Genomic DNA, 12,547 nt, shown 5'->3' on the forward strand with positions numbered 1-12,547 from the left:
GATCAAAGGCCTGAGCAGTGGCTAGAGACAGGTTTTATTTATTCTTGGTTCCATAGTAACCTTCAGAGATGTGGCTTACCTCATTGTTTTGATGTTCTGAGCTTCATGTAATATCATTTGTGGTTTGCGAATGGTACTTCTGGAATGTCTTGGTGACTCTGCCTTATGGTGGTGTTTCATTTGTAGGTCAGCATTGCTTGTCCTGAGAGGATGGAACCAATCACAAAGGTCTCCCACATCCCACCCAGTCGATGGGCCTTAGTCTGCAACCTGTGCAAGTTGAAGACAGGGGCTTGTATTCAGGTAAGTCACCAAGAGAAGTGGTGGGGTGGGCTCCCACTGAATTGGCCAGACTCAAACTCCCAGTGCTAGTTGCCTCTTAACCGGAAGTTTACTCGGGAAGCTTCCCACTCATTCCTAGGTCTTTGCCATTGTACAGACCATTCCTGAAGCCATTTTTTTAGACATTGCCTCTGGATGCTTCAGCATAGGCCTTTCGTCCACGGTGGTAGTTAATCTGGGTCCTTTGCTGATGAATTAGGTGAGTTCTGAAGCTAGATGATACCATCTTGGTTAGAAACAAGCCATAACTAAAACAACCAGGCCCACGTTCCTGTGCAGCTCACCCACTAACTATGGATGGACTCAGGTTTCAGGATGATTTAAGCAATGACTCTGTTGCTGGACTAAGTACAGCTCATTTTGGTAGGGAAAGATGTAGCTAAATGTATAAATCCTGGTAGATAGGTTTGAAAATCATTCTCACAGACACACTTGTTGTATATGGTAGTGCAAGTAAAGTTTTCTGAGACATCTTGGGTACAGGAATTCAGCTTCATGAAGTGAAAGTAGTAGCTCCCGTATGCAACGGCAGCGGTTGGGGGATGGTGGATGAGACTGGGAGAGGCCAGTTACCTCTGGCAAAGGCAGAAGGGTTGACCCTTCTACTCTCCAGGCCTCCTGCATAGGAGGAGCTACAGGTTGGTTAGAGTTAGGTTTGCCTGCTAAGGTTCTTCACAGAAAAGGAGCCATGTGATGTCATCGCTTAGGGACATCTCTGGATGTTTCCTGAGGTTTCTTGCTGTCTGGCTCATCTTGTAGATTTCTTGCTACAGACCTGGGATCAACCACTCCTCCAAGTAAACATGGTTTTTTCGCTGAGAAATGGTACTTAAAGAATACAATCTGGACCCCAAAGACCCTTTTAATTTTTTAAATTCATTTTTTACATCTGACAGAATTGGATACTTTGTCCTGCCTTTTTTTTTTTTTTTACTTTTTTTTCCTACTGATATTATTTAAGCACAGCAGTTACAAAGGAAAAAAAATTTAAGGGAACACTAATCCCACAGGATCTACTACCTTAACACATTGCCTGTATAGGTTTCCCTAAGTTCTATCCTGGTTGCTCCTCATATGTGAGCCTCTTGGGGACCAAGGTTGTGTCATTTTTCCTTGGATTTCCCCTACCACAAAGGGGAATGCCTGCCCATTTTCAGTGCTCAATTAGTGTTTATTAAATAAATACATCCATATTTAATTATATCATAGATTTGTTTATAATATTTATTCTCCCCACTAAGAAAAGGAAATATTTTCCATGTTTTTATAATTATTAGCCATTTAAAAAATTGTTTTAAGTTATCTCTGTACCCAGTGTAGGGCTCAAACTCATGACCCCAAGATCAAGGGTCTTATGTTCCACCAGCTGAGTCAGCCAGGCGCCCCATTATTAACCATTTTATAACAGCACATTGAACTTACATCTTCTGATTTACTTACTTTCATTATCGTAGTACCTTCATTTTTCTCCCTATCTTTTCTGTTTTAAAGGATGATTTTTTTAAACAAGTTAATAAATGGCAGCATGACTGTGGTAAAAGAAAACACTAGCCTTGACCTTAGCAGACTCGAGTTTGCATTACAGCCCCACGTTACCACATTCTGCCACACTGTCTGAGTTATTTATCTGAGATTTATCTTCCTTAGTAGACTGTAAGCTCAGATTGTTTCATCCTTAGATCCCCCACACCCCTGACATGGCGAACAGACAGTAAATAGTAGATTGATGGATGGACGGACAGATGGTTGGAGGAAGCATTCTGGAGTAGGATTTTCATCTGCAGGTCAATAGTTCCTACTTTTATTACTTAGAGTATAGAGTCTGCATTTTTAAAGATCTTACCAAATTAAGACTCTTAAATGTTTTATTATAAAGAATTACATACATTCAACAAATATTTGAGTGCCTGGTTGTGTGCCAGGCACTGTTCTAGACACTTGGGATTTATCACGAAGCCAACAAAGAACCTTGTGCCACATAACTTGGGTTTGAGTTGGGAGAAGTAGAGAACAAGGAATAGATACTAAATGGTGCATGAGAAAATGGGAAGTGCTATAGGAAGGAAAAACATGGAGTATGGTCAGTAGATGGGGAGTGTGGGTCAGGCGGAGTGCTTTACAGGTTTAAATAGAGTGGTCAGAGTAGGACTCGTGGTAGAGGAGATATTTGAGGAAGGACTTGAAAGTAAGAGAAAACAATGCAGATATTTTGGGTAAAAAATATTCCTGGCAGAGAGATCAGCCAATGATCAGAGATAGGAGTGTGTCTGGCCTGTTTGAGTGACAGAAAGAGGCCAGTGAGTGAGGCTAGAGTGGAGTGTGTGAGAAGAGACTATCAAGAGAGATCATATGGGAACTTGACTGGTTAAGGCAGGGGTTGGCGGGTTTTTTTTTCTGTAAACGGCCAGCAAATAAATATTTTAGGCTTTGCAGGTCATACATTCTGTGATACAACCACTCACCTCTGCCTTGAGCACAGAGACAGCCACAGGCAGTACTTAAGCAAATGGACGTGGCTGTATTCCAGTTAAACGTTACGGACTCTAAAATGCCGATTTCATGTTAGTTCACGTGTCATGAAGTATTCTTTTTATTTTTTACATCATTTAAAAATGTAAAAAGAGCCTTAGTTCCCATTCTGAGCTCTTGGGCCACACAAAGACAGCTGCTGCATTTGCTCTGCGGGCCATAGTCTGCCAGCCCCTGGTGTGGGGCTTCCAGCGTCCTTATGAGAGCTTTTGTTTTTACTCTCAGTTTAAGGGGGAGCCATTGACGGGCTTTGAGCAGGCAAGTGACATGATTTGACTTGTGTTTGTAAGAGAATCACTCTTTAGAATGATATGATGTCTAATCGCTTCAAAATCATCTGGGGGCAAGCTACTATAGGGGTTAAAGATAAAACAAGATTGGTCATACATTAATTACTATTGAAGCTGGCTGATTGCTATATGGGGGTCATGATTAGTATTCTCTGTGCTGTTATATAGGTTTTTTGGTTTGCTTTTTAAAAGATTTTATTTATTTCTTTGACACACAGAGAGAGAGTGCAAGTAGGCAGAGTGGCAGGCAGAGGGAGAGGGAGAATCAGGCTCTCTGCTGAGCAGGGAGCCCAACATGGGCCTGATCCCAGGAACCTGGGACCATGACCCTAGCCAAAGGTAGCTGTTTAACCAACTGAGCCACCCAGGTGCCCCTGTTATATAGGTTTTTAAATTTCCATGGTAAATGGTTAAAATCAAAAATAAGCCTTGGCTGCTGTATTTAGAATAGATTGGGGGGGTTAGAAATAGGAAAAGCAGCTAGGAGGCTATTCTAATAATCCTTGAGAGAGGGTGGTGGCTTTGACTGGAGTAGTAGCTCTGAAGATAGTGAAAAGTGATTAGATTCTGGATGAATCTTGAAGGTAGAGCCAACAGGATTGACTGTGAATCAGATATGAGGTGTGAGAGAAAGATAGGCGTTGGGGATGCCTCCAGGTTTGGGGCCCAAATAGTGGGAAGGATGAAGGTGCCATAAACCAAATAGAGAACTCTGCAGAAGAACAGATTTGGGGGAAGAGCTGATGAGTTCAGTTTTAGACATTTAAGTTTGAGATGTCTATTTGACATCCTAGTGGAAATGTCAAGCTGGCAGCTATCTGTGTGAGTTTGGAGTCTGGGAGAAGCCCCGGACTGCAGACACGCATTCGGGAGCCACTGGCCTAGAGATGGCTTTAGCCTGGACTGGGTAGGATCACCGAGTGAATGAGTGTAGATAGAACAGTACCGAGCAGTAGGCCTGGAAGCACTGCAGCGTGATGAAGTCCAGCAGAATAGGAAGAAGCAGCAAGAGGAGACCGTGAGGAAGCCAGGAGGAAAACTGAGAGTGTGTAGCAGCTTAGAACTCAAGAGAAGAGATCATTTCAAGGAGAAGGAAAAGATCAGTGGTGTAAAGATGCCACTGAGGATGAGGAGGAGAGACTAAGCCCTGAATTGAGCAGTGTGGTTATTGGTCATTGGGAGGAACCATTTAGGTGCACTAGTGATGGCAAAAGCTGCATGGCCAGTGGTCAGGACGAAGAAGGGAGTAAGAACAGTTCAGAAAAGTGAAGTAAAGAGGTCTTGTCTTCAAGATGGTGGAAATACCAAATAATGCATGTACACTTGTTAGCACGTAGAATGTCGCAGTATGCATGAAAGGGAGTGACCCGATGGAAAGGAAACACTGCTGGAGTGAGGTTTTCAGGAGGTGGGAGAGGGTGGGTGAAGCGCACGGTGAGGCAGTGGCCAGGACAGGAGCCCCGAAGGCAGAGTGCAGGTGCAGTGTTAGGCACACGTGCTGGTGCGGACCCGCAGAGGCGCTCTTTCGATTGTTTTCGGTTCCTCGGTGAGGTAGGAAGCAGGACCATCAGCTGAGAGGGAGGCCCAGAGGTCTGAGGAGAGGCGAGGGACCATTTCGTGGTTTGAGGAGGTGCAGTGCGAGTGCCAGGCTGTATTGAAGACCCTCCCCCTCGGGTGAAGGGGGAATGATCGTCAGGTGACCTTCTGAAGTGTGTGATTCTTTTCTCACCTACCTTCTACTTATACTAATAGAGTGGCATTTGTTTTCCATGGTTGATACCTAGTTTTCCTGTGGGAAAACAGACCCAAACCTTTTTCTTCCTTTTAAACTACCACAAAGGAAAGTTAATTCCAAACTCATTAGTAATTTGACATCTTTTTCCCTCTATGTGAATCAAAAACATAGTAAACAAATAAAGTAATTCAGTAGGGGTCAAGTTTTATTAGCATCATTGTTCTTGGGGGTTTATTTTAAGTCTTTGTGGTTAGTAACATATTTGGGGTATTTTGTTTTATTAAGTCTTTATGGATCTCTTAACTATTTGTGAATTGTGTTTATTCTTCCTGTTTCCCAGAAGTGGGAATACTTGTATCTGTCTTCTTTTGATTCGGGAACATTTGCTGGGGAAAGATAGAATCCAGAGCTGGTGGGTTTGGGGTCTAAACACAGCCAGTGTCTACATCTTCCATATCTGGGAGCTAGAACCTTTTTCCTGAGCATGAAGTCTTCTGATAATCCTGAACTAGATCATAAAGACAGGGTTCAAATGAGATGCCCCAGACAGCTCTGGATTTTGCCTAGACTTTGGCCACAGTCCCTCTAACTGTCAGCTTTCCAGAATTCCTGTAGGGTCCTTATATGTCTTATGTTCAGGCTGCACTCAACCTAGGTTTAGAGGCTTTAGGTTTTCCTTGAGAAGAAAGAAAGAACACTGGTTAAGAATGTGAGCTTTGGGGGCGCCTGGGTGGCTCAGCGGGTTGGGCCTCTGCCTTTGGCTCGGGTCATGATCTCAGGGTCCTGGGATCGAGCCCCACGTCGGGCTCTCTGCTCAGCGGGGAGCCTGCTTCCTCCTCTCTCTGCCTGCCTCTCTGCCTGCTTATGATCTCTGTCTGTCAGATAAATAAATAAAATCTTTAAAAAAAATTAATGTGGTAAAGGGCTTGGCACAGTGCCTAACACTGAGTAAATACTCAGTAAATGTTAGCAGTAATAGTAGTTGTACTTGTTTTAAATTATTCATATTATTATTCCTTGGAGTCTGTTGGACTTTGCTGATGGAAAGCTGTAGCACTCATCCAGCCAAACTGAGTAGAATCATCAAATATTTGGAAGTAGATAAGTGTCCCTTTTGAAAGTAGAGGGATGTGGGCATATTTGAAGTCACATGCAAGTGGATTGAAGTCAGGGTAAATCAGTGGGCTGCTATGAGTTTACTGTTAGGCTAATAGAAGTTTGATGATGAGGAAATTGAACTTCTTTAAAAACAAATGAAAATCTTCAACAAGTGGCAAAATGCAAGTATGCCTACCAGTGACTGTGCTTAATATTTTTTCCTATATTCCAAATTTTGTCAGTACAGATTGTTCTGGTTCTAAGGCATTTCTGGTCCCTGCATTCAGGAGTTTGTAGTCTATTAAGGGAGGATGGATATAAACCTGGGAAAAGTTAAATAACACTGAAGTGACATCTGCCCTCCAACCTTGCAGACCCTTAGGAATGAGAGGTCAGAAAGGCTGGTGGCCACTGTGGGTGCTGGAGTTTAAGTATACAATGGCTGGAGTAGGTTTTGTAGGCTGCTTGAACCATTTGTGACATTGTGTCAGTGACAGAGTTTTGAGAAAATTGCTATGATACCACCCAGTTGTCTGTTTACAGATTATTTGGAATTAAAGACAACCAAATGGACACTGTCCTGCAGTGGGACAGGAACTGCTGAGGACATGTGCACCAGGCCCTTGCTGTTCCAGGCATGTGCCATTCCCTTTTGAGGAGGACACACTATTTGAGGGGGGTGACAAAATATCTCTTAATTCCTTTCTTTTCTCTAATTTCTGAAGAATATATAGAATATTATTCTTCCCCCCCCCCTTTAAAAATAAATAAATAAATAAACCACAGTGAAATACCGCTTCATACTCACTAGGGTGATAATAATCAAAAAGGCTGGCAATAACAATTATTGGCAAGAATGTAGAGGAATCAGAACCCTTGTGCTTTCTGGTGGAAATGTAAAACATGCAGGCACTGTAGAAACCAGGTAGACAATTCCTCAACCGGTTAGATGTAGAATCACCATATGGCCCAGCAACTGCACTTCAAAGTATACACCTGCAGTTTGCGAGGTGTCCAGAACTACACTTGGGTTCAATAATTCACTAGAAGGACTCACAGAACTCAGAAAAGCCATTGTACTCGTGGTACGGTTTATTACAGTCAAAGGATGCAGATTAAAAATAGCAAAGGGGAGAGGCACATAGGGCAGGGTCCAGGAGGGACCAGGCATGGAGCTTCCAGTTGTCCTCCCCAAGCAGAGTCTTGTGGACACTGTTTATTTCTCCCACCAACGATGTGTGATAATACACAGAGTATTGCCAAACAGGGAAGCTCAGCTAGGGTCTTAGCGTTCAGAAATTTTATCAGGAGTTGGTGGCTTAGACACAGTTGACCACCCTCATGGCTAACTATAGTTTCCAGTTCCTCCAGAGGTCAGGCTGATCCCATGTGACCCAAAGCCTCCATCATAAATCACATTGTTTAGCATAGACTATCTGACATGGCCAAGTACCCCAGATAAACAAAGACCCTCTTATCAGTCAGGACATTCCAGAGGCTTAAAGGTTACCTCTTAGGAGCTGGGGAGCACAGGGCCAACCTTTCTTTGGGCAAGGTTAATCCCTTAATGCCCCTTACCCAAGAGAAATGAAAACATATGTCCACACAAAAACTTGTACACAATGCTCATGGCAGCATTATTTCATAATAGCCAAAAAGTGGGAACAACTCAAATGTCCATCAAGTGATGAATGGATAAACAAATGTGGTATATCCATACAATGGAACGTTGTTTAGCACATTTTTAGAAGAAGGAAATTCTGACACGTGCTGCAACATGGTTGGACCTTGAGAACATGCTAAGTGAAAAAAAACAGACAAACATGCCACATGTTGTATGATTTCTCCTGTATGAAATGTCCAGAATAGACACATCTACAGAAACACAGAAGTTAAATTAGTGGTTGCTTGACACTGGGATTGGAAACAGCAAATGACTACAGGTAGGCAGGAGATTTCTCTTTTGGGGTGATGAAATGTACTGGAATTATGTACTGGTGATGGTTGCAAAACTCTAAACATACTAAAACTGTTGAAATGTATACTTAAAATTGGTGACTTTTATGGCACATAAACTATATCTCAATAAACCTCTTATTGTTTTTAAAGATTTTATTTATTCATTTGACAGACAGAGTTCACAAGTAGGCAGAGAGGCAGGCAGAGAAGGTGGGGGGAAGCAGGCTCCCTGCTGAGCAGAGAGCCTGATGCAGGGCTCGATCCCAGGACCCTGAGATCATGACCTGAGCTGAAGGCAAGAGGCTTAACCCACTGAGCCACCCAGGCCCCCGATAAACCTCTTATTTTAATGGGCATCATCATACCTCCTCTGTCACCTTAAGTGGTTACAGTAGAAATAAATGAGATGTATATAAAGGCATTTTGTTTACTAGAATGTTCCAAGTATATGTTTTTGGAGAAAAGTAGAGAGGTATTTGATTGGCACCAAAACTTGCATGGCATTTCTCCTTTACCATCAAAATATATAGACCTTCAGCTATAAATATCATAGAATGACCTTTTTTTGCAATTGAATGGATTTTATGGCAGAGTTTCCTAAGGCCATTCCATTTTTCATCTAAGTACACAACTTTTATTTTTAGTAACTTACAGTTAAGTCTCTACATATGTCTATAAATTTGACCTGAGATGGTTTGGTTTTGGCTTCCATTTTTTAAAGATTTTATTTATTTGAGAGAGAGACAGAGCATGGCGGAGGGAGGAGGCAGAGGGAGAGGGAAAAGCAAACTCAACACTGAGTGAGGGAGCCTGATGCGGGGCTCAATCCCAGGACCCTGAGCTCATAATCTGAGCCGAAGGCAGATGCTTAACACCTGAGCCACCCAGGCACCCCTAGCTTCCTTATCAGTAGTAGTTTTATGTCACACATTCATCCCCTTGAATAGGAAACAGCCCTTTTGCTTTCTCCTCCCATATTTTTATCAGTTACTAAACAGCAAAAGAGCATTATGCCCAACACTTTTAATCTTTTGCTAAAGAATGCCTTTTGCTATGTGTTCTCTAAATGACTGGCTAGTTTCTTAGCCAAGTGATAACAAAAGGGGCCCAAATAAAAGTGCATTTTTGGCTTTCATTATCCTCATTTTCATGAGAGTTTTTCAAATACATGGACATTTTAAGGATACAGATTTCAGTGTAAGGTAACAGACTTCTCCAGTAGAGCTGTCCAAAGCTGGGGTGGGCTGTCTCAGGAATGCAGTTTAAGTGGCTAGATTATCACTTGCTTGAAAAGTGGAAGGAGCTGGGGGGGCGGGGCACCAGAGGTAGAACTTCAGGTACTCTAGAAGGAAGGACAAGCAATAATAAATGTGAGGCTGGATAAGATAATCTTAGAATTATATTTCATCTCTGGAATTCTCTGTCCTGTAAAATTAGCCAAAATGGAATCTGTCCCCATTAAAGCTTTGGTGGTTGCCAGTGTTATCTTAGGTGTTGAATTTCTCCATCTATTATAAGGAGACCTGTCAGGGTTTGCATTTTTTTAGTCTTTACTCATATCCAAGGTTATTTCCTATTTTTAGTCATCAAAAACCCAACATACAGGCAATTGAGCAGTCTGCCGCCCAGATGCAGGCTTCCAAAAGAGTTGAGATTTGGCTTTCACCATGGGAATTCCCACTGTTTTTAGAAACAAATCCTCCACTGCTTTCCCTTCTTCCTCTGTGTAAGCATATACATGCATCCATGCATTTAAAAGTCTTTGGAAGGAAAGCTGTAGCATTGTAATCAAAACACATGGTAATTAAGACAAACTGGAACTCAGGGGTATGTCCCAGGCCAGCTTCTTCCTCCTCTGCCGCCTTGCAAATGAATCCTCAGTGCATGCTGCTTAACAGAGGTATTATGTCGATGAACAGCAGAATGTTATAAACTTAATCTCAGATTGTCTGTAGGTCTAATTTCCCATAGAACTTTCTGCAGTGATGGAAACCTGTGCTGTCCAGTATGGTTGAAATGTGGCTCATGTGACTGAAGAATTGAATTTTTAATTGTATATAATTTTAATATAAGTTTGAATAGCTACTTGTGGCTCATTGGCCACCATGTTGGACAGCACCCCTCCATAAGAACAATTTCAAGATGTTAGGCTACGTAGGTATTGGAGATCCTCTGGCCTTTTTAGAACCAGTCGATGCTCTGGCAATAGTACTGACTTTTGTTTTTTCTTTTGTTTATTTAGAAGCTTTTCTTTCCTTTTCTCTTTTCTTTTCTTTTCTTTAGAAACATTTCTTGAGCACCTGCCTGTTCAAAAGTTGATGGCAATGCAAAGATGAATGTCACAGCTTCTGTCTTTAAGAGCTCTAGTCAGGGATTTTTGACCTTTACTCTACTGTAGGTACAGTGCAAAAAGTACCATTAGAGAAACACATAATAAGGGGATGTGGGGGGCACAGAGAAGGTACAGCACGACTCTTCAGAGAGGGGTCAAGGAAGACCTTTCAGAAAAATTTAGTGCTTGACTGAAATCTTAAAGGACAGTTAGAATTTTTTTTTTTTTTTGCCTCTGTTCTTTCTGTTTTCTATACAATCAGATTTCCTGAGTTACTTGTAAAGCAACTGTCATGGTCAATTTAGGACCAGTTTTCTCCCTGCCTTTGCTTTGCTTCCTGTGAGATCTCAATTGAAGCCCAGGGATATTGTGTTGCCCTCCTCCCCCTGCACCCAGCCCTGCTGCCTTAACACATCTTTTCCTCCCACAGTGCTCTGTGAAAAGCTGCATCACTGCCTTCCATGTCACCTGTGCCTTTGAGCACAGCCTAGAGATGAAGACCATCCTAGATGAGGGGGATGAAGTGAAGTTCAAGTCCTATTGCCTCAAGCACAGCCAAAATAGGCAGAAACTCGGGGAGACCGAGTACCCCCTACACAGGTCTGCAGAGCAGAGCCAGACCAAAAGCGAGAAAACCAGCCTGCGAGCACAGAAGCTTCGGGAGCTGGAGGAGGAGTTCTATTCCCTGGTCCGCGTGGAAGATGTGGCCTCAGAGCTGGGGCTGCCCACACTAGCCGTGGACTTCATCTACAACTACTGGAAACTGAAGCGGAAAAGTAACTTCAATAAGCCATTATTTCCTCCGAAGCAGGATGAAGAAAATGGCCTGGTGCAGCCAAAAGAGGAGAGTATTCACACTCGCATGAGAATGTTCATGCATCTCCGGCAAGACCTAGAGAGGGTAAGGTGATCAGCTGTGGTTACTGTTTAGGTTTTGGTCTGCGTAGAAATGGAGGCCCTGCTTCCAGTTTGTCTCTTGTTTTCTAAAGGTCAGCTCATTTACAGTGTGGGCTTCTGTGTCCTTGCTTATCTTCTGATTGCACTGTGGCGCCAAACATGAGACTCTGTTTCAATTTTTGACAGGCGATTTCAGGAGAATTGGAAAGCCCTCACTTACATATGAACCTTATATCTGAAATAGATTCTCATTTGGCTTAGTTTTTATTCACTGTTGAGCCTAAATTGGCTCAGCTATATTTTACTGACACATGAGACTATGGGCTGCCGAAAGAATGAATTTTGTGGAGGAAAGAACTAGATCAGTTTCTCAGGCTTGGCATTGCTGACATTCTGGCTGGATGGTCCTCGTTGTGGGAGACCGTCCTTTGTCGTGGGGGATGCTGTAAGGTCCTCAGCAGCATCCCTGGCCTCCTCCCAGTAGCAGATACCCGCCCCCAACCTACCCAGCTGTAACAACCAAAAATGGTTCCAGATTGCCAAATGCCTCTTGGGGGCTCAAAATTGCCTCTGGTTGATACTCCACACCAGATAATTCGGCTTAACTCACTTATTCAAAGATAAGTTTGGCCCTGTGTTTACCCTAGAGAATTTTATAATCAAGTGTAATTATAGAGATGTCTTGTTTTTCTCACTGCTACCAGAATTTGGAAGGGACTAGATCTGGCTCACTTTGGAAAATTTAACTCACACATCTATAGCACTTACTGTGTGGCAACACTGTTCTAAGCATTTCATAAATATTAACTTATTTAACCCTAACATGATGCCTGTGAAGAAAGTACTATTGTTAGCCCTATTACAGATGAATAAACTGGGGCACAGGAAGGAAGGTAGGGTGATTTGTCTAAGTGGGGTGGAGAGTATGGGGGTGTGAGGATTGCACCGTTGTGACTGTGGAGATTTGGCTAAGCTGGAGGTGTGAGCAAAAAAGCCACCTTCAGTCTTCCCAGCAGACCTTTATCCTGCTGTGCTGGTTCAGCACTCGTTAGAAAATTCTGGATCCAGCATTGCCATTGTTTTATTCGAGGATCCAAAGGGAAGACTGAAATGTTAAATCCTCACCCGGTCTTCCCAGCTTGGCTGTGCTGGTAAACACTGAGCCCGTCACACCGCAGGGAGAGTAGGTTTCAGAAGGCCGCTCTGGAGCGTCTCCCTTGTGCCGCTGATTGATATGGGGCCCGTGATCCCCTGACTGATGTGCTCCGTGAATTCCTGTAGACTTCTGTGTTCTGTCTTCTCTCCTCACCCACCCCCATCTGTACCCCGCTTGATTTTAGTTGTCTTCATTTTAGCTAAACAATT

General features: G+C 43.0%; 2 protein-coding genes across 4 annotated transcripts in view; one reads left to right on the forward strand and one right to left on the reverse strand.

The window, feature by feature from the left end:
• The window catches only part of LOC111150571 (zinc finger protein 674-like), an 886,492-nt gene that overhangs the window by 537,230 nt on the left and 336,715 nt on the right, over positions 1 to 12,547 (reverse strand). The window lies entirely within an intron of this gene.
• Positions 1 to 12,547, forward strand: part of LOC111150576 (jade family PHD finger 3) — a 131,839-nt gene that overhangs the window by 114,130 nt on the left and 5,162 nt on the right. For all 3 annotated transcript variants that reach the window (XM_022508073.1, XM_022508074.1, XM_022508072.1), the window contains exons 8-9: positions 187 to 303; positions 10,716 to 11,186. In XM_022508073.1, the coding sequence (XP_022363781.1) occupies positions 187 to 303; positions 10,716 to 11,186 (588 nt within the window). The remainder of the gene's footprint in view (positions 1 to 186; positions 304 to 10,715; positions 11,187 to 12,547) is intronic.

Source organism: Enhydra lutris, unplaced genomic scaffold (assembly GCF_002288905.1).
Source record: "Enhydra lutris kenyoni isolate GAN:26980312 unplaced genomic scaffold, ASM228890v2 scaffoldscaffold23, whole genome shotgun sequence".
NCBI classification, from domain to species: Eukaryota; Metazoa; Chordata; class Mammalia; order Carnivora; family Mustelidae; genus Enhydra; species Enhydra lutris.